The sequence below is a fragment of the Eucalyptus grandis genome, chromosome 8 (genome assembly GCF_016545825.1).
Source record: "Eucalyptus grandis isolate ANBG69807.140 chromosome 8, ASM1654582v1, whole genome shotgun sequence".
Taxonomy (NCBI): Eukaryota; Viridiplantae; Streptophyta; class Magnoliopsida; order Myrtales; family Myrtaceae; genus Eucalyptus; species Eucalyptus grandis.
In genome coordinates this window covers 32,520,744-32,542,384 of record NC_052619.1, presented here as the reverse complement: position 1 = coordinate 32,542,384, position 21,641 = coordinate 32,520,744, and the positions used below count along the sequence as shown (strand labels likewise).

Genomic DNA, 21,641 nt, shown 5'->3' with positions numbered 1-21,641 from the left:
CTTTTTATCAGGGTTTCTTTGCCTGCTTTGGATAGTAGCTTCTCTTTCCAACCCTCAAGCTTCATGTTTACTCTAGCTAAGATCCAAGTGAACATCTCTTTTTTTTTACTAGCCCCAATCTGTTGGAATGCCGAGATATTTCCCTATCTTGTCTATGATCGGTACTCCGAGCTCTTGAGCCATATTCAAATCAAGTGGTAGTTTGTTCTCAAGTGGAGTTAGAGGGGGATGGTTCAAGCATTGGATGCACTTGGCCGGTCTTGACCACACAGGACGGTAGCGTAGCTGGTTGTTCCACATAGGAAGCTTGTTTGCTAGCAGCGTCCCTTCTTTTTCCCATGGAACTGGGGTGCCAGTTGGATCCTGCATCTTTCGGAAAAACAATTAGGACTTATCCCGAAAAGTTATGAGAGCAATCAGAGCATAAATCAAGTAAAAGGATAACTAAACACCAAAGTGCTGTTGAATTAGAGTTATCCTTTTGAGTCATTTGTCCAGCAGAACCTAATAATCATCCACTCATTATGTTCCTCATAAATTAGCTCTAAATATATTGGCGTACTTGACAAATCTAACAAACAAATTTTCATAAAACCAAAGAATGTAGACAAGACTGTATGACATACCCCAGCACAAGGAAAGTGAAAGCCTGATTGTCTTCTCCAAGATAGATCTCTATGGGCTTCAGGCTTCGGCTCACCTCTGTGCTCACCTTCCAAGCAGGGGCCCAGGGCAACGAAGCATGTGAGGCGACACCACAAATCAGCCGTGTCCACAGACGCCGTGACTCAAAAATCATTGCTCTCTACCCGACATTCTAGAAGAAACCAAAATTTTCGTCTCTAGCTAGATTTGTAGCTCCTGGGGTTACAAGCAGTTTCGAGCAACATTTGCAACTCCTATCAACAAGTCTGGCAGGGAAACTCGCAAACCCATTCTTCACGGAAAAAGAACTGATAAAGTAACGATAACCAATCATCTCCGACGTCCTACCATTATAGTCGTGGGTACATTTCTTTCCATGTAACGATTACATGAAGTCATACACAAGAAAACCATCAACTGCTCAGGCTTTTGCTTACATATATTAATTCCACTAGCAATCATGAATTAACTATTGTATGAAAAAATCAGACCTCTACCCAAGTTCACTTAGCTGCTGCTAATCAAAAGTAGAAGTTTTCTTGGGTGCTTCTACTGAAATAGGTAGGTCTAAGATCAAGCTTTCAGCAAACAACATTGATCAAATATAATGCTTAAAATTGACTACTAAGATTCTACAATTCTTCAGAAATCCAATGTAAGAAACAAAGATATACGCTGGACCTTCTTTGCACATGATGTATTAATGACATATAAAGAAAATTAGCATTAGGTGCATAAATGTAACACACTAATTTCCAGCTTTCTGTTCAAAATTCCTTCTAATTCAAAAGCCAAGTCAGAACTATAATTCTAATCACTCAGTTTTAGAAACTCAAGGCATTTCATATACTATGAGGTGAGATAATTTGAAAGAGAGTCGAATTCTCCTCGATGCCATAACTCGCCAGGTTGAGGTCATCCGCAAACCTTTGTCCCACATAAGCAATATCAGCCAATTTGGCTGGCACAAGAAAGCTTGTTCTTCACTTCCTTGATTGTGCAAGACAACAATTGTAAGATAGAGCCATCCACAATGTCGTAAGAAACTAAGGTCTTGTGATCCTCAGGCTGCTTCCTTTGATAGACCATATGCAAACTCATGACCTATGCACACATCTTTGCTATGGCCAAAGCTTTAACATGAGCTAGAGTGTACCAAAATTTAGCTCCAATTTTGTGATCAGACATGTCCACAATAACTAACACATCATCTTTGGGACGGAAAATCAAACCAAATGTGGGCTCTTGCAGCAAGTCGAGTGAGGCGAGGTTCTTGTCCGATGCAAGCACCTTTCCCCCAAATATTAGATCAAACTCATCCTGCAGAATCCCTTCTATCTTCAATTTAACATCCTGGACAGTATCCTGATTCATCACTTTGACCAGCAAGATTTTTGGAGTCAATAAGATTTGGACATTTACCGTCATCCTAGCCAGTCATGAAGGATGACATAGAGTCCAAAGATGACAATAAACTGTAAATAGAATCAACATGAATATATATATATATATATATATATATATATATAATGAATAAAGTAATAAATAAATAAATAAATAAATAAAGAACGGGTATATGCTTGAAACTAGACCTTCACAAGTCTATTACAAAACCTCTGAACTATTTTTAGAAATAAACCAATGGATTGAAACTATATTTTAAATGGAACAGCAATCCATAAACTGAAAATAAAAAAATCCGTGATCGCACTGATTTTCCAATTTCAACTAGGATGGGAAACATGATAGTGTTCCCACTTTTTATTACAAGCAAAAACCTCGAAACCTAAATCGAGAATCAGAAAAACGACAAACCAACATGAGACCCAAAGAGAGAGGAGAGAGGAGAGAGGACCTCTTCATTGGCCGAAAACTCTTCGTTGTCAGCATTTGGAGGCCCGGAGCGTGGAAGTTGTGAAGGCGAACCAGCCATTGGAGCTGGAAACGAAAGTCCTTCCCCTCTCCTCACTTAATAGTAACGGCGACAAATAAAAGTTTTTTTTCTTCATACACATGTCTTGAAAACCTAAAACTTGTGATAAAAGTACAATTAAACTTTAAAATGTACGAAAAATGTAAGGAAATCCTAAAACTTGTTAAATTTATACAATTGATTCCCTTTATTAACTCTATCCAATTTGACTAATGAAAAATGTTGATTGTGACGCTTTTTTTAAATTTTAAATAGTAACGGTGACAAATAATAGTTTTTTTTTTTTTTCATATACATGTCTTGAAAACCCTAAAACTTGGGATAAAAGTACAATTAAATTTTAAAGTTTACGAAAAAAGTAACGAAATCCTAAAACTTGTTAAATTTATACAATTGATTCCCTTTAACTCTTGTCCAACTTGACTAATGAAAAATATTGATTGTGACTCTTTTTGCAAATAGTTTCCTCTCTTATGTGATGTTGACATGGCTAAATCATGAATTAGAAGATTAAATCTATGTCGTGTTGGTACAAATATGATTTTTTATTTAATTTGATATTAAAAATAAGGTAATTTTTTTTTTATAAAAAAGAAAAGGAGAAACTATGCGGGGAGGGCTAGAGCCCTCGCCGGGAAGGCCAAGGAGGGTAGGGGATGGCCGATATCCGCTGCAAGGACCATTGACCCTCATTGATGATGGCTCCTAGCTGGCCAACCCCCACCGTCACCAGCCCCTTCCCGATGAGGGTGGGGCAGCGGCGAAGGCCTGTCTAGGCCCTTGCTGTTTTGACTTCCTTCCTCCTTTTTTAATATGATATTTCAAATTTAAATTATTTTTCAAATTTAATTCTAAAAAATTAGATCAAGAAATCATATTTGGATCTAAATGACATCATTTTAGCCTTATTTTTCTTTTTTTTTAGCCACGTCGATTACCACGTATGAGAGAGAAAATAATAATAAGAAAAGTAATGTTTCTATTTTTCATTAGCCAAATTGAACCGAAAGTTAAGGGAATTACTTGATTATGCTAATTTGAAAATTTTGAGGTTATATTGCACTTTTTGTAAAATTTAGGACTAACTTGCACTTTCTAATAAGTTTTAAAACTCATATAGTGTGCATATCCCCTTTTTTGTCAGAAAATATAAGGCCTTCATTTGTACCATGTTTTTTTTTTTTTCCTTTTCAGAGAGTTGTTTCACAAAACTAAGAAAATAAAAAGAAAATTTCAGCAGGGCCACTTTTTTCCAAAGTGGTAATTATCGCAAAAAGAAAATTATTTATTATTTATTATGTCTCAATTGATCCTCTAGCTGCCAAAATATTAGGTGTGTAAGATGTGCCGGACCAAAAAAAAAAAATTGAGTATTGAATTTTCAGTGCCGAAAATAGAAATAGAAGGTTCTTCAATAATATGTAAAAACCTCGAATAGATGAAGATGCAAAGTGTAAAGAGAAAGTCTTTTGAGCAACTAACTTGACATAAGGATTGTAGCTCTCACTTAATGTTATTAATTTCTTAGGGTCATTATTTATAGGTTTTAACAAGATGATTGGCAACCACTGGGATTCGCCCCAGGGCCACCCTTCCAAATGGAAGGGGGAGGTGAGGGTTCAAATCCTCACCTTCTCAGGGGGGATGGGGTGGAGACGCGTAAGTTTCAAGAGTGGGTTTCGACTCGGGTTTCGACTCCCACGCCCTGCAAGAGGTAAGACAAAAGTCTGAGAGTGAGTGTAGAGTAGGAATAGAGTAGGATTGACCAAAAAATAAAAAAACAAGATGATTGGCAAGGTTTCAATTACCATTTTTTTAATTGAATGAATTTAAAAACCCCTTCGTTTTTTTTTTTTGGTCATAAAAAAATTAGACTTTTTGGTTTAATTGAGACTTTTAAGTCAATCTTAGTAAGAGTTGTCGAACAAAATTATTCCCATCAAGTGCAAAATGGTTAACTTTCAGCACTAATTTAGATTGTCAGACAAGTGTCACAAGCAGTAAAAAAAAAAATTTTGATTTTATCGTTGAAGAATAACATTATTGTTAATATGTGTGTGTGTGTGTGTGTGTGTGTGTGTGTAACGATAATTACGAAATTATACGGATTTTTTGTTCCAATAAATTTTACTTATGTAAATACTAATTTATATGTATCATTTACATATATGGATATGGAATAAGTAGAAGTTAGTCATTATGATTCTGATCTTAATTCCGATTCCTATTTTAGTTCAAATTCTAATTCTAATTCTAATTTCAATTGCAGATTTTTACAGTAATCTATCATTTATCATGGAATCAAATATAATCCGTGTTTATTTTGGCATTTTTAAACAGAAGCTAAATTTTCTTTCCTTCCTACCAAAATCTTAAATATTATTTAAATTTTAAAATAATTATGAAGAAATTATGTAAACTTTTGCGTCAACTTTTCATATGTTGTGAAAGTCTTAGTTGCTTGAGGTTAAACAATTTGAAATGCCAACGTCCCAAGATTTGAAAAAAAAAAAAAAAAAGAAAAAGATAAGATAAGATCACTCCAAATAGACAACAAGTACCTTAAGTTTAGAATTCAACCAACGCCGAGCTTGAAACTTAATCGTGACTTTCTAAAACCTGAAGTTCTCCTTTGATTAAAAAAAAAAAAAAAAGAACCTAATTTCCCGATTTTTCAACACCCGTATAAAATACGTACATTCTACTGCACCTAGAACCGACCGTCGCAGAGGAAATGACGACAAAAGTACAGGCTCTGCCTCAAAGGCATGAGATGTATTTCGCATATATTCGGTACGTCTTGACTCTGCTTGCTTTCCATTTCGAGTCTGAGTTAAGTAGCATGTCGGCGCCAATGATAAATCGGAGAAATTTATCACCGGCTGGGTATAAAGTTAGCAGTAGAGCAATTAGTATTTGAATCCTCATCTATTTGAAGTCCCGTGACAAGAAAATTACTGTCACATAAATCAGGAAATTTAATTGAAATCGCACCACCTTAATTCAAAGCATTTAGCGCAGACAAACATAGATAATCATGCTTGTTCTTAAGCGCTTGACAACCGATGATACTTGCAGACTTCAATTCATAAGAGTTCCGTATTTTGAATTGCACAGACAACAAAAGGACTACAAATTGCAAATTGGGTTTCCCACAAATGTAAAGCACGCCGCTCGCATCGGATGAGAACGTGCCTCTGCCAATGCCCTGAGTTTGGTATGGTCACTGCTTAACCTCCTCTTTCTATGACGGCCCAGGTGGCAATGCACGGGGAGGAGGGATGGTAGTGCGTCCGCACCTCACGCCTCATGCCTTGAATATGCGCAGAGAGGGAGCGCATGTTCCACGTCACTTAGGAAGAGAGTTCTAAACTAACTTTTAAGATTCAAGATTCTTTATTTGTACACACATGTTTTTCGGGCAAAGCTCAAAGGAACAAATAAAATGATTTGATTCCCAACTAAACTAAACATGCCTATGGGTTGAGATAAAATGATTAGAAAAATCAAAGTGGAACCTAGATCTACTAGAAAGGGCACACGGATAAGGGAACACTAAATCAATCGAACCGTGATACATTCTCGCAAATAAGGGGACATTAGATCAATCAATGCATGACACATTGACACATTGCTCATGGGTAAACATGTTACGGTTGAGCTCGAACCACGATACATTCTCACAAATAAAAGAACATTAGATCAATCGACGCATGACACATTCACACATTGCTCATGGGTAAACATGTTATGGTTGAGATCTCATGACACATTGACACATTGTTCATGGGTAAACATGTTAAGGTTGAGATCAAAGCTCTCAAGTAGCAATCAAGAAATGCAAAGAGAAAAATCAAGGTAGAAGCCTTAGCTTTGCCACAAAGGGGCGTGTCTTACAAGTAAATGGAGCGTGAGAGACCGTAGATTCCATAATCAACTAGTCTTTTTTTTTTCCATCTTCGAGACAATTGCCTCAAGAAAAAAAAAAGGTTGATTATGTTCATCATCGATTTGTTCCTTGTCCTAAATTAATGCTTGGATATGCCCCAGTTTCTATTAGCTTTCATGGTCTCTCCAAGACTAGAATCACCTATGGCACCAAAACTAGATGAAGTCTATCACAAAGCCTTTGAATTTTTGTCCAAATAAATTTAAACATTGGCTTGAAACTAGATCTTCACCAAGCAATATCTTAAATGGAACGGCAACAAAAAAGAATAAAATAATTCTCGATCGCACTAATTTTCCAATTACAACAAGATGGGGAAAAACAAGACATGAGATCCCACCGAGAGAGAACCTCTTCTTTGGTCAAACTCTCTTCACTGTCAGAATTTGAAGGCACGGAGCGTGGAAGTTAAGATGAGGAAGTAGCTGGTAAAGCTTTGAGCACAACCGTACCATCAAACTATTGTTTGTCCGTAAAAGTCTTAGTGGATTGACTTGAAGTTCTACGAAATGTAGTAGTGGAATTCAAACTAATATATTACGGTCTGGGAAGTGACATGATCCAGAGGATTTTTGAATGAAGCCATGATTGAGTGACCCTTAAATCGATACAGTAACTATACGATCTTATAATAAATGCAAGTAGCTAGGTAGATAGAGAGATATAATATTTACCATCAAATTGAGGAGAGATATATGGCTACAATTGAGCTTGTACTTATATATATATGGGGGCTTCCTTTATTCGTATCTGCCTTACAAGAAATAAAATCTTTCTAGAGTTTCTCTCTGATCCTTGCGAGTGTGACTAACTAGAGCCGCATGAGTAATGGAACACTAGATCAATCGACCCAACTAAAAATGTTTATGGGTTGAGATAAAATGATTAGAAAAATCAAAGTGGAAACTTAGCTCTACTTAAAAGGATCGCACGAATAAGGGAACACTAGATCAATCAACCCATGACACATTCACACAAATAAAGGAACATTAGATTAATCAATCCATGACACATTGACACATCGCTCATGGGTAAACATGTTATGGGTTGAGGTCAAAACCCACGAGCAGCAACAAAGAAATGCAAAGAGAAAAATCAAAGTAGAAGCCCTAGCTCTGCTAGAAAGGGACGCGTCTTACAAGTGAATGGAGTGGAGTGTGGGTGACCGAGAATAATCAAAGTAGAAGCCCTAGCTCTAGTCTTACAATGGAGCGTGGGTGACGGAGAATAATCAAAGTAGAAGCCCTAACTCTAGTGTTACAAGTGAATGGAGCGTGGGTGACCGTGGATTTCATAATCAACTAGTCTTTCTTTCCCATCTTCGAGACGATTGCCTCCAAAAGAAAAGCTGCTGACCATATGTTCATCGATTCGCTCTCTGTCCTAAATCAATGATCTGATATGCTCCAATTTATATGAGCTTTTAGGACCAGTGACTTGGTGATTTTGAAGTTTAGTTCACCAATGCCACCTAAAAACACATGTTCCAAAGATGACAACAAATCGCAAATAGAATCAACATGGTTATAATGAACAAACTCAAAAAAAGCTAGGGTTTTTGTTTTGAACAGTGATAACTCTATAAAAATAGAGTTATTTTACCAATTTAGGTAACAATTAATGCAATATTTACGAGAAAATATTTGGATTTCTTTTTAATTATTTGAATTTTCCTTGTTTATGCAGAATAATAAGATATAGAGAGGATAAAGAAAAGAATGGTAACTATCAGGAATTCAAATAAATAAAAAGTAGTGAAAGATGGATATCAAATTAGGAAATTCTTGATTTTGTTTCCTAATGTTATCTATAAATGTTAGGAGATAGATATTTTGGATCTCCTATAAATAGGAGAACACGGAGAGAGCAGTGAGGTTTTTTTTGTTAGATCGTTTTTCATTCTTCTGAGAGTTTTTCAAGTATTTTAAAGAGAAAACAAAAGTGGTGACAGAATTTTTATCTTTTGATACAATTTTTTCTTCTACTATGTTCTAATTTTCTTTTGTTAGGGCTACGATGTAGCCTAACCATGATGATTCGAATTTCATGATTTTTATGTTTTATAATTGATTTTATTTATGTGAGTTATATATTATTGTGCTTAATGTTTTTGAGTGACTGGCCACTAGTTGAATGATCTGATGTGCATGTTTGAGACTGAGAAGTGATAATATACAATTGCTCGTTATAATATATAACCATGAATTAAACGTGGATAGAGATATACTATGTTATTTGTGTAGCTTTCGGTGATAAGATAATCCAAAAGACTTATTGTAAGCCCGGAATATTCATAATTTTTAATGCACTCATGTTTATTTTAATTCACATAGAGATATAGTAAATTAATAAGCTGAGTAGGTTTGCTATACCTAGAGATATGATAGTAAATAGATTAGGAAATTCTGCTATCATATGTTTGATATCGTTCTTGTACCCACAATAATCTGAAATTCATATCTAGTGATTATGGTGAAATCGGATGCTCTAACATATTTATTTGATCGACTTATTGCGTTTAGTCTACAAATTTCATTTTTAATTTATTCTTAATTATATTTTGATCTGTTAGATAAATTTTAGAATTAGTTTATTTTAGTATTTAATTGGTTTATTAATCATCGATCTCCGTGGGACGATACTTTTTCTCATCATTATATTACTTGTTCGACACGTGCATTTGCGTTTAGAATTTTACGAACAAATAGCAAGTAATCGAAACAAGATCTTACGAGTCTATCGTAAAGCCTTTGAACTTTTTTTTCCAAATAAATTTAATGGATTATCAATAAGCCTAGAATTGATTCATCCGAAGTCGATGGCCAAGCTGTTAATGGGGATGGGCTGTAAATTTGTTGGCAATATGTCTATACTAGTTCAAATCTAGCTCGGCCCAAGAATTCGCTGATCCACCATGAAATGACGTAGCCATTTGTTCTTCATTAAGAATTTTAGCTATGAAACGAAATAATAGAAAAAAAAAAAGTGCAATTTTCTGATATACCCCATCGCTTTATTTGCTCTGTTGGCTAGAAACTAGATCTTCTTCACCGAGCAATACCTTAAATAGGATGGCAACCCAGAAAAAAAGAAAAATTCCTTATCACATTGATTTTCCAGTATCAACATGTTATAAGCAAGAATCTCGAAAGACTAATGAAAAAACTAAAAATCGAGAAGTAAAAGAACAACGAAACAAACATGATACCCACACACAGAGAGAAAGAGAGAGAGAGAGGACCTCTTCTTTGGTCGAACCCTTTTCTTCATTAGAATTTGGAGGCATGGGACGTGGAAGTTGAGAAGGCAAACCAGCCATCGGAGAAAAGCGATAAAAACACGTCCGTCTCCCTCTCCTTCCTCAAATAGTAACGACAACAAATAAAAGGCATACTTACATTGAAAACCTTAAAATCGGAGTAAAAGTGTAAATAAATTCAAAAAATTATAAAAAATGCAATTAAGTTATTAAAATTTGTAAAATTTATACAATCGAGTCCCTCCTTAACTTCGTCCAACTTGGCTGATGAAAAGTATTGACTATGACTTTTTATTTTAGTATTTTTCCTCTCTACATAGTGATGGCATGCCTAAATCATGATACATAAGAATAAGCCGACGTCAGTTTGGTATAATTATGTCTTTAATGTAAATTTTATTTAAATTAAATTTAAAAATAAGGGAGAAACCAAACGTGAGGTTTGCAGCCCTACCCTCGCTGGAGGAGGGTAGGGAATTACCAACAGGGTTGTTGGGCTTTGGCGAGGCCCGTGGCCGGCCATTCCCCACCATTGCCAGCCCTTCCCAACTAGGGTGGGGCGGTGGCAGCAGGTCAGGGCCTTTGTCGTTTTGACTTCCTTCCTCATTTTTAATATAATTTTTCAAAATTAAATTATTTGTTAAATTAAATTTAATAAATAATTAGATTAAAAATCATATTGAATCTGAACAACGTCATTTTAACCTTATTCTTATTGTTTTGGCCACATCAATGTCACGTATGAGAGAGAAAATAATTAAAAAAAGTCATATCATCATTTATGTAGTCAAATTGGACGAAGTCAATGGAAGGGCTTGATTACACCAAATTAACAATTTTTAAGACTTCTTTGCACTTTTCTAAATTTTACCATTAAATTGCACTTTCTGACAAGTTTTAAAATTTTTATACAAATCCTTTTTTTTTCAGAAAATAAAAGGCCTTCATTTATACTGTATTTTCCTTTTTTAGAGAGTCGTTTCATAAAACTAAGAAAATTTTAAAAAAAAAATTCAACAAGGCCACTTTTTTTCCAAAGTGGTAGTTATTGCAAAAGGAAAATTAAAATTATTCAATTCGTCTCAGTTGATCCTCTAGCTGAGAAAGTATTAGGTGCATTAAATGTGCCAAACCCCTTCTTTTTTTTTTTAAATTAGGTATTGAATTTTAAGTACCAAAAACCGAAATAAAAGATTCTTCAATGATGTGTAAAAAATCAAACACCTGAATATCAAGGTGTAAGAGAAAGTCTTCATAAGGATTTTAGCTCTTAGTTAATTTTATTAATTTCTTTCCATACACATGGAACTAGGGCCATCATTGATAGGTTTTAACAAGATGATTGGTAAGGTTTTAATTACCATATTTGATCTTTTTTTTCTAATTGAGTGAATATAAAAACCCTTCCTTACTTAGCTCGTCAAATGAATTTTTGGTTTAATTAAAACTTTTATGTCAATCTTACCTCTTTGTATGTGCATAGTTCGAATCTGTTATGTGTTGAGGAGAACCGGTAACAATTCACTAAGGAGAATTCATGTGAAGCGGAGAACTGGATAACAATTTATCAAAAACTAACCTAATGCAAGATCATTTTTTTTCCCCAAAAGTAAATTGGCCAAAATTGACTTGGCCCCAACAACAACCGGCATTACATTCTAATAATACAACCTCAAAATAAGTATATATAATGCTGAACTTTACGTGAAAAACCCAATATAAGAAAAATCACAGACCGCCAATAAATTTTCACTAATCACCAAGACTAGTATGACACATAAAGTTTCTTAGCTCAAAAACTTGCATTAATAACTAAAAATAGTAGGATATATAAAGATTTTTATCTAGTCAGACATTACAAGTTAACATCAACAATACAATAATATTTCATCATTACAAAAGTAGATTAACACAAATGGAGCAAGAAAATCTAACCACAATTATAAATTACGGGAGATAACTTAGAGAATGTTTTTATAGAACGAAATCAATCAACTTATAGGTCTTGATCTCACGAATAACACATTGAAATTCGAGCCAATTTTGAAAATGGTCGACAGTTGAATCATCGCCCAAGCATCTCTTTCTCTGTCCTACATTTTTACTCCACGAACAGCCCCACTCTTTTCTCCTTTACTTTTCGACTTCTTTCAACTTTCCTTTTCTTTTTATTACATGTTAGCTGGGCCCCGGAAAGAAGCGGGCCCAGCCAAAATTATGCACGATGAAACGAGTCGAAATGCAGAACAAATGGAGCCGGTAATCCGTGGACAAGGGGATGGGCTTAAGTACGATCCTTGAGGGCGCCTAGATGAAGCTTGCACAAAACTCATCACAAGAAACAATATTATATATTAAATTTATATTATATAAAATTGAATCAAAGTCGAATATATAAATAAAAATAATATTAAACTAAAAATTAAATTTTTATTTTTATTAATTTAAGTGTATTGTATTAGAGTTCAAATATTATTTATGTTGAAATATAAATCCAATTTTGCTAATTTAATAAATTTATTATTTATGAAAAAAATTCCTATCATAGATATAAAAAAATTTATCCACATTTTATCACACCTCTTCATGAGATATTTTTATTTGGCTTATATTCTCCTTATATCTAACTTTGTTCATGTCTAGAGTAGGTATCAAACGCAGAATATGATAAATTCTATTATATCCCGAATTTTATTCTGACTTCAAAATTCAGTTTTTGTTGTGTGACGATACGAGCTTTCATTGAATAATTGAAGAGTTAGATGCCAGCATGTTCGCACGTATCCTCAATGCTTTGTCCGGAGTTTTAGACCCAATCACATAATGTGAACGCATTTTCTTTTGAAGTCTCCCCAATCCCGCCAGCTCACTTCAACAGTTGACCGATTGAATTAAATTTGTTTCCGAACGAGGAAAGAGGAGCTCCGAGTGTGAGCTCATCTTAGGATAGGACAAATGGAGCTCTGCCCTCGTTGACTACATCGTTATTTAATCCTATAATGTCGTTATTTTCGCCGTTGTATTGGGGATGATGATCGGTCTGGAAAGATCGGTGCGTTGTTTAGATTATCCGCTCTGGCTTCACCTTCAAATGAAGCCTCACGAAAGTCAACAAATCATTGTGGCCGAAACTTGAGCATCAAGGACTGATCTTGTTTCGAGACCATGGACAGCATAATCTAACCGTCACTGCATGTCTCGAAACTCAATTTTCACATCATCTCTCTCTCTCTCTATATCGCCATGGCCATCTATTCGGAATTGAAGGGCTCGTTGCGCCACTTCCTTCTCTTCTTGTCCTTCCGAATGTCGCTTCGATAAGGCTATTCTCTTTCCTTCAACATATCTCGGTTTGACCAGCAGGCCACGGACATGATCTATGAAGGCGACACGAGGCTGAACAAGAAGTTCACCCCATCTTCCTCATCCTTCTCAGACTTTCGTATGCCAAATACTATTAAGATTGACTATCTTTATGAAGTCTCTCTTAGTGATGAAATCAAGATTTCTGAAACTCAACTCCTCAAACCCCTATTTTGTTTTTGCTAAACCTGTCTCATTATTTTCTTCCATTTGCTCTATTCGACATTTTATTCAACAAACTCCTAAAGAAGTAAAAAAATACATAAAGTCCCATGAAGTAAAGTGAATGTTTTTTGAAAAATTCTCAATGTCTCTCTAAAAACACTTTTTCTTCTCCAACCTGATAGAATCCTCTGAGGAATACAGCTTGGATAGCTAGAGTTGTTATCATCCTAGCACTCTTGAATGTTTCTATGCTCTGAATTAAAATTTTGAGTAGTTTGTTGTTAAAAGACTGTTCCTAAAAGGCTTGAACAAGAAGTTTGCCTATTGTGAGAAGGCATACTTGCAAAAAAACTAACTTCATTTTCCTTGGTTCTAAGCATATGACTATTTATTGATATTAGAGCTGGAACAATCACTAAAAATAGTATTTTGAAAAGAGTAACATGTTGAATACAGCTGTAGATTAGCACTAATCAATTTCTACGTCTCTGTCTCACGAACAACATATTAAAATTTGAGCCAATTTCGAAAATGTTTGACCGTTGAATCATCGCTTGATCTGTCTCCTCTCCTTGCCGGTAGGGGGCTTCGGCTCTCTCTCTCTCTCCTGGCTTTTAAATCCTCGGACAGCCCCACTCTTTTCTCCTTTACTTTTCGACTTTTTTTACTTCTTTTTTCCTTTTATTTTACGTTAGCTGGGCCTTGAAAAGAGGCGGACCCAGCCAACGTATTGCACGATGAAACGAGTCATGATGAAGAGCAAATGGAGCTGATACTCTGGGGAAGGGGATGAGCTTAAGTACGAGCCTCTGACGGCGCCTAGATGAAGATAGGTACAAAAGTCCTCACAAGAAATAATATTATATATTAAATATAATTATAAAATTGAATCAAAGTCGAATTTATAAATAAAAATAATATTAAATTGACAAATTTAAATTTTTATCTTCTATTAATTTAAATTTTTATATTAGATTTCAAATATTAACTATATTGAAATATAAATCCAATTTTGTTAATTTAATAAATTTTTTATTCCAAACAAATAATTTTCTTATTATAAATATTATAATTTTATCCATCTTTATCCTATCTCTCCATGTGATATTTTTATCTGGCTTAAATCTTTCTTATATCCATTCTATCACATTCTGAATTTTACTGAATACCAAACGTAACCTTTGTTACCCACCCACGCATAATTACGTTAGTTAAAGCCTAGCCTCTTAACCGCCAAGTCAGGGTTCGACTCTCAGAGTCTGCTACTATTCCCGAGCAGTTCTGTGACTTAAGTGGGGGGCCCTAGCTAGTAGGTTGTTGGGCTAGTTTCCCGATGTATAATTGGTACTGTACTCCCGTAAGGTGAGTTAGGTCGAATTCTCAGCATAAATAATTAAAAAAACAACAACAACAACAACAACGGAACCAATGTTGTATGATGACATGAGCTTTCATGGAATAATTGAAGACTTAGATGCCAGCATGTTCACGCATCTCGATGCTGTGTCCGGAGTTTTAGACCCAATCACACAGCGTGAACACGTTTTCTTTTGAAGTCTCCCCAACCCCCCCGCCTCACTTCAAGAGTCGACCGATCGAATTAAATTTGTTTGAGAACGAGGAAAGGGAAGAGCTCCCAGTTTGAGCTCATCTTAGGTTAGGACAAATCGAGCTCTCCCCTCGTTGACTACGTCGTTATTTAATCCTGTAATGTCGTTATTTTCGCCGTTATGTTGGGGATGACGATCGGTCTGGAAAGATCGGTGTGTTGTTTAGATTATCTGCCCTGGCTTTACGTTCAAATGAAGCCTCACGAAAGTCAACAAATCATTGCAGTCGAAACTTGAGCATCAAGGTCTGACCCTGCTCTCAGACCATGGACAACATAATATAATCGTCACTGCATGTCTCAAAACTCAACTTTTACAGCATCTCTCTCCCTCTCTCTATCGCCATGGCCATCTGTTCGGAAACGAAGGGCTCGTTGCGCCTCTTCCTTCTCTTCTTGTCCTTCTTCATGCCGCTTCAATCAGGATATTCTCTTTCCTTCAACATATCTCGGTTCGACCCGCACGCCACAGACATGGTCTATGAAGGCGACGCGAGGCCGAACGTTGGGACCATCGACTTCACCAGCCTCACTTACTCTTGCCATGTCGGCCGGGCATTTTACGCGGAGAAGCTGCGGCTCTGGGACTCCGCCTCTAGGAGGCTCACGGACTTCTCCACTCACTTCTCCTTCGCCATCGACACGCGGAACCAGTCGGGGTATGGGGCGGGCTTGGCCTTCTTCCTCGCCCCGGTCGGGTTCCAAATCCCGGTCAATTCTGTTGGTGGCTTCTTAGGCCTGTTCAACACCACGTACAGTGACTCGCCCTCAAACCAAATTGTCGCGGTCGAGTTTGACCCCTTTGCCAATCCCGAATGGGATCCTCCATATGAGCACGTCGGGATCAACATCAACTCCATCGCCTCGGCCGTGACCACCCCTTGGAACGCTAGCTTCCACAGCGCTGACACCGCTGATGCGTGGATTGTGTACAACTCCGAGACCAAGAACATGAGCGTTTCTTGGAGCTATCAGACTACGCCGAACCCACAAGAGAACACAAGTATTTCGTATCAGATTGATCTCACCACTATCTTGCCCGAGGAGGTGATGATCGGTTTCTCAGCTGCGACTGGCTATTACATTGAACGTCACCAGCTTGAATCTTGGTCCTTCAATTCAAACCTCGAAGTCAAGCAACGGCAAGGAAATGCAAAAAGGACAAAGTTGGTTGTCGGCTTAGCAGTTCCGCTGGGGGTCCTACTCTGCGGCATCGCAGCAACATCGGCAATCCTCTGGAGGAGGAGGAGGAGGCAGGGGAGGAGCGAGAGATTGGAGACGGCAAACATAACGTCCATAAATGACGAGCTTGAGAGAGGCGCCGGGCCACGGAGGTTTTCATACACAGACCTCGTTTCCGCCACCAACAACTTCGCCGCAGAGAGGAAGCTGGGCGAGGGTGGGTTCGGGGCAGTCTACAGGGGATATCTGGTTGGCCTGGATGCGGTGGTTGCGGTCAAGAGGATATCAAGAGGGTCTAAACAGGGGAAGAAGGAGTTCATCACCGAAGTGAAGGTGATCAGCAGCTTGAGGCACAGAAACTTGGTGCAACTCATAGGTTGGTGTCACGAGGCGAGCGAGTTCCTGCTCGTCTACGAGCTCGTGCCAAACGGGAGCCTTGACACGCACCTCTTCGGCAAGAAGAGCCCTCTAGGCTGGGCTGCCCGGTACAAGATTTCGGTCGGGCTTGCCTCTGCGCTCCTCTACCTCCACGAGGAGTGGGAGCAGTGCGTGGTGCACCGGGACATCAAGTCGAGCAACGTGATGCTGGACTCGGGGTTCAATGTCAAGCTCGGAGACTTCGGGCTGGCCCGTCTCATGGACCACGAGCTTGGGCCACAGACGACTGGGCTGGCCGGCACGTTCGGGTACTTGGCCCCGGAGTATGTGAGCACGGGGCGGGCAAGCAAGGAGTCCGACGTGTATAGCTTTGGGGTGGTTGCGCTCGAGATTGCGACGGGACGGAAGTCCGTCGACCCAATGTACCAATCCTTGGAAATGAGTTTGGTGGAGTGGGTGTGGGACCTTTATGGGAGAGGCCAGGTTGTCGAGGCCATGGATGAGAGGCTTCAAGTGGATTTCGACCGGAAACAAGTGGAGTGCTTGTTGGTGGTGGGCTTGTGGTGTGCTCATCCCGACCGAAGCCTGAGGCCCACCATAAGGCAGGCGCTTCAAGACCTCAATTTCGAGGCTGCGGTGCCGGTTCTTCCTAATAAAATGCCCGTCGCAGTGTACCACGCGCCGTTGCCACCGTCTGTCAACTCCGGCGAGCCAGTCATCACGAGTAGTATCCAAGAAGGTCGTTGAGCGTGGTTGATTGACAATTGGAAAGGATGGAACAAGAATTATGTAGCATGTGTTCTCAATTGTTCAAGTAACGGAATCATGAAATTTGTCATTAGTGGCTTTTTGTGTTTTTTCCAAGTAAATTGAATACATGTAAATTCTTGTTTGATAACTCAATTCGATGTTGGAAACTAAAATGTCCCTATCTCGATCTTAATTGTATTAATTTGTTCTGAATTCCAGATGTTTGGTTCGTGTTGAAATATGTGGAATTGATGCCAAAACTAGCGACTGTGCAGAAGCGTCCCTTCATCCATGGGAAACCGTTGTTGCATTTCACATTAATGCAGCTTCCTTTGAACAAAGAATGAAATTGTTGTTTTGTACTTGGTTCAGAAGTCAGATAATAATGCTGAGAAAACTATTGTGATGTAATGAGCTCTAGTTGTATTAAATTAATCTCTTGGCTTTTCAGTCAAATGACAGCTAATTTAGCGTGTGATTATTGATAATGAATGAATTGACCTTTCAAAGAAATTTATAGGAAAGCGGTCGGGCCATAATTACAGACTATGGAAAGAAAGACTACCTACGTTACCTCTTGTTGTATTTACTTAATGGATTGCAAGCTATAACAATCAAGATTCGGTGAACTGGTCAAAACGTAACCAAAATATTTACAAACTCCTCTTTGTGCAATTGCACTTTAAAAAAATTCAATTAAGTCTTAAAATTTATTATAATAGTGCAATCGAATTCTAAAATTTTCAGAAAGTGTATAATCAATAAAACGATTTGATTGAATCAATTTGATAAGTTTTAGGATTTGTTGCACTTTTTGAAAATTTTAAGATACGACTGCACATTTATGATAAGTTTTAGGATTTTTAGTATATTTATCCCATTTCAGAATGGTAATTGGCAAAATGAGCACAAGCATGTACTTGCAAATTCAAGTATGTGCAATTCTTCTTCTTCATGGCTTCAAAGCTTCCTTTCTTTTATTTATAGATAACCAAATCTGAATGTCGAACCTTGAATAGATAGTTGTTGTATTGATCAATTTTCCTTGAATATGATAGCTGTTAATTCACGAAATCAGCTATAAAAGAAACTATCTTTCAAGGATGAGTTAGGCTAATTTCGCATCAGATGCCCAACTGAGTTTCGCATCACTAGTTGCTTCATTTCCTATGCAAGAGTTTTCCGAAGGAGTGTATGCATTCTCACAACATTTTACTCCCTGATCAGATAGACAAATTGCATGTCCTTGTAAAAGAAAAAGGAACAAGTTAAGTGCACTATATAGCTCAAGCAGAGACGTGTTCCGTAGCACGCTCATGTGGGAGAGTACGACTAAGAGAGAACAAGAGAGCCAATACCTCCCATTAGCAGCCAATTAAACTTTATCTAAGAACTTTCTCTCTTCTTCTTTTTTCCATATCTTCCGATGGCAGCCTATACTTCCCATTTGCGATTGATTCTTAAAATTTATGTAAGAACTTTCTGGTTGATGCATCTTGGAAATGGTGCAATAACTCTCATTTGCATAAATCTTTTGAGAAACATCTAACCCTATCACTTTTTTGCAGCCAACCAAGAAGCCCTTTTTGCATACATTGAAACATAAATACATCTTGTCAAACTTAGTCTTAGAATTAGGTGGTGGCCTTTCATATCATCTATATAGACTTTACTACCTAAGTTGTGAAGCCTACATTCTCCTGCATGGTCACATGTTTGCGCATATTCTTCTTTGTACAAATTTATCAATGTACGCATCACCTTATACTTAACCCATTTGGATTGATATCCAAACACATTACCACTAGTTGCTTTTCACTAACTATTTCAATTGAGGACTCTTAATTTTTGGCACGACTTGTATAGTGTTGAAGAAATGATTGAACAACCGCATATTGATCACCTTTTATTGTCAAATACAATGCTATAGCTATGTTCCTCATGGAATCACCATACATAGAATGAGCAAGTGCTCCTACTCAATGTTTTATACCTTTCATGGACAATTCTCTTATGCACACATTGCTCTGACTTATTCATTTCTATATTTAGTGAAATCAACCTTTCTCTATTTTACACTCAAGTACTTCAAAATTACATCTATGAATCGTTTTGCATCATCAGATTTCCTATATAGTAACATGTGATTTCTAGCATTTGGATTATGAGAGGGAGACCTACTTTTCCTTCTACATAGAACTACTTCGTTATCTTCATTATCATCTTTTGATCTAACATTCTCATCATCACCTCTTTTGTCATATTTTGTGTCTTAACCATCAGCTACTAGAGCTCCTTGGTCCTTATTTATAACTTCATGTGTTCATAGAGTGGTGCATTTCTCCTTTGTTGAAATTCCCTTACTTGTTCCCTTTGCTTGCACAAGTTCCTCATCATCACTTGGGCAATTTACATGCACCAAAGATTCATCATCCTCATCATTGGAAAGTGCAAGTTCCCAACCTACCCTTCTCCAATCCATTCTTGATCAAGTGTGTCTTCTCCCCCATATTTGTTCCATGTCTCAATTTGCTCAACAATCTGTTTAAAACTAGCTCTGTGCGTTGCCTCAATCTCCTCTGCTCTCTTTTCAATAGTACTTATATTTACTCTTAAACCAGATCCATCACTTACTTGGATACTCTATTCAATACAAGCTTCCACTCCTTCTCAATCACATCCATCACTTACCTATGTATCCTGTTCTTTATCGCCATAATTCTCAAACATATACAAAAACATTATGACCATGAAGATAATGATAAATAAAATCCCTAACACCATTATCATCACGCAACAATCTTAGACCATTCTTTAAACTCTTACCAAGTACCCTATAATAAAAATTTTCTATTTTGCATACAAGTTTCGCTATATTCATCGCACATTCTTTTATGATAATCTTTCCATATTAACTAGGAGAGAGAGAGAGAGAGAGAGAGAGAGAGAGAGAGAGAGAGAGAGAGAGAGAGAGAGAGAGAGAGAGAGAGAGAGAGAGAGAGAGAGAGAGAGAGAGATTCCAAATTAATTGATGTGTTGTTGTGAGACAACCAATTGCCATGTTGAGATCAATTGTCCATTTTGGATTTAAATCTCTTTAAAGTTGCAACTTAGGTTATGTTATGCACATACAAAATAAATCTACGTAGGATTCATTGTCAGAAATATGTCCCTAGAGTAACTAAAATTATACTACATATGATGTCCTTTTTCTATGAAAGAACTGCATGTTTCTCATGGTACATTAACTCCAAATTTCCTAACAAAAACATATAGATAGGATGGGTTTTCCATCAAGAAGACTTGCTTGATCGTCACTTATCAATTGTGACAAGAGGGTTCAGTCATTTTTATTAAGGATTGTCTCTTTATAAGCAAGATTGAAGATTGCTTGAAGAGAACGCCCACTGGATTTCAACTATTCGAGTCACGGCCTGTTCACTCAGAAGAGATGTGGGTTTGGCCCGCTCCATCAAGTGAAGTGTAAATTCACAATTGGACCCTCCTTCAAACTTAGGGCTTTTATGCTAATATTGAAATATATATACTAAATATTTAAGGTAGAAGAACAGCCCAAGTGACATAACTTGGCACAGAGGATACTTAAGTACCATAACTTCGAAAATGTACATTTAAGAGCCAGTTTGGTTAAATAGAACACTTAGGTGCCACTTCGGTGAAAATCCAACCAAATGGCGACGTAGCAATTTTCCGGCGAGTTTGGTCCAAAACGATGTCGTTTTGCACGTTGACGTGGCAGAAAATACAAAAATGACGCCGTTTCGTGTTTAATGTGTAAATAATAATATAAAAATTAATTAAATTAAATTTTAAATTAATTTTATTTAAAATATTCTAAAAATTAAAAATCTAAAAATTAAAAAAAATTAAAAAATTAAAAGAAAAAGGGGAGGCCGAAGGGGGCGGCTGAGGGTGAGCCCTTGCCGCTGCGCCTCCTCGCTGTCACCGGAAGGGCTGGCGACCTTGGCCGACCCTCCCCCTCCGTCGCTAGCCCTTCCCGGTAGCGACAAGGAGGTGGCGAGGGCCCGTAGCCTCGCCAAATCTGGGCGAGGCTCGCAGGCCCTCGCCGCGATCTAGCGAGGCTCACGGCCCTGCCGCCGTGGGCCGTGGCCGGCGACCCCAGCTAACCCTCTTCCCTCCGTCGCCGGCCCTTCCCGGCGACGGTGAGGGCTCGGCCCTCGCCTGCCCCCTTCGGCCTCCCTTTTTTTTTTTTTTTAGTTTTTTAATTTTTAGAATATTTTAAATAAAATTAAGTTTTAATTTAATTTAATTAATTAATTTTTATATTATTATTTACACATCAAATATGAAACGGTGTCATTTTTGCATTTTTTCGTCACGTCGGTGTGCAAAACAACGCCGTTTTGGACCAAACTCACCGGAAAAT

The 21,641-nt window shown here is 37.5% G+C and overlaps 1 protein-coding gene across 1 annotated transcript; it reads left to right on the top strand.

Annotated features, from left to right (window-relative positions):
* The first annotated feature begins 15,279 nt into the window (after nucleotides 1–15,279).
* LOC104416947 (L-type lectin-domain containing receptor kinase IX.1) lies at nucleotides 15,280–17,272 on the top strand. Its single transcript, XM_010028279.3, has one exon. It carries the CDS (start codon nucleotides 15,332–15,334, stop codon nucleotides 17,228–17,230), a length of 1,899 nt encoding a protein of 632 aa, XP_010026581.2. The 5' UTR covers nucleotides 15,280–15,331; the 3' UTR covers nucleotides 17,231–17,272.
* The last annotated feature ends 4,369 nt before the right edge of the window (nucleotides 17,273–21,641 follow it).

Bases quoted from the DNA above. Each gene is read 5' to 3' on its own strand.
- LOC104416947 (XM_010028279.3), top strand. From the start codon at position 15,332: ATGCCGCTTCAATCAGGATATTCTCTTTCCTTCAACATATCTCGGTTC.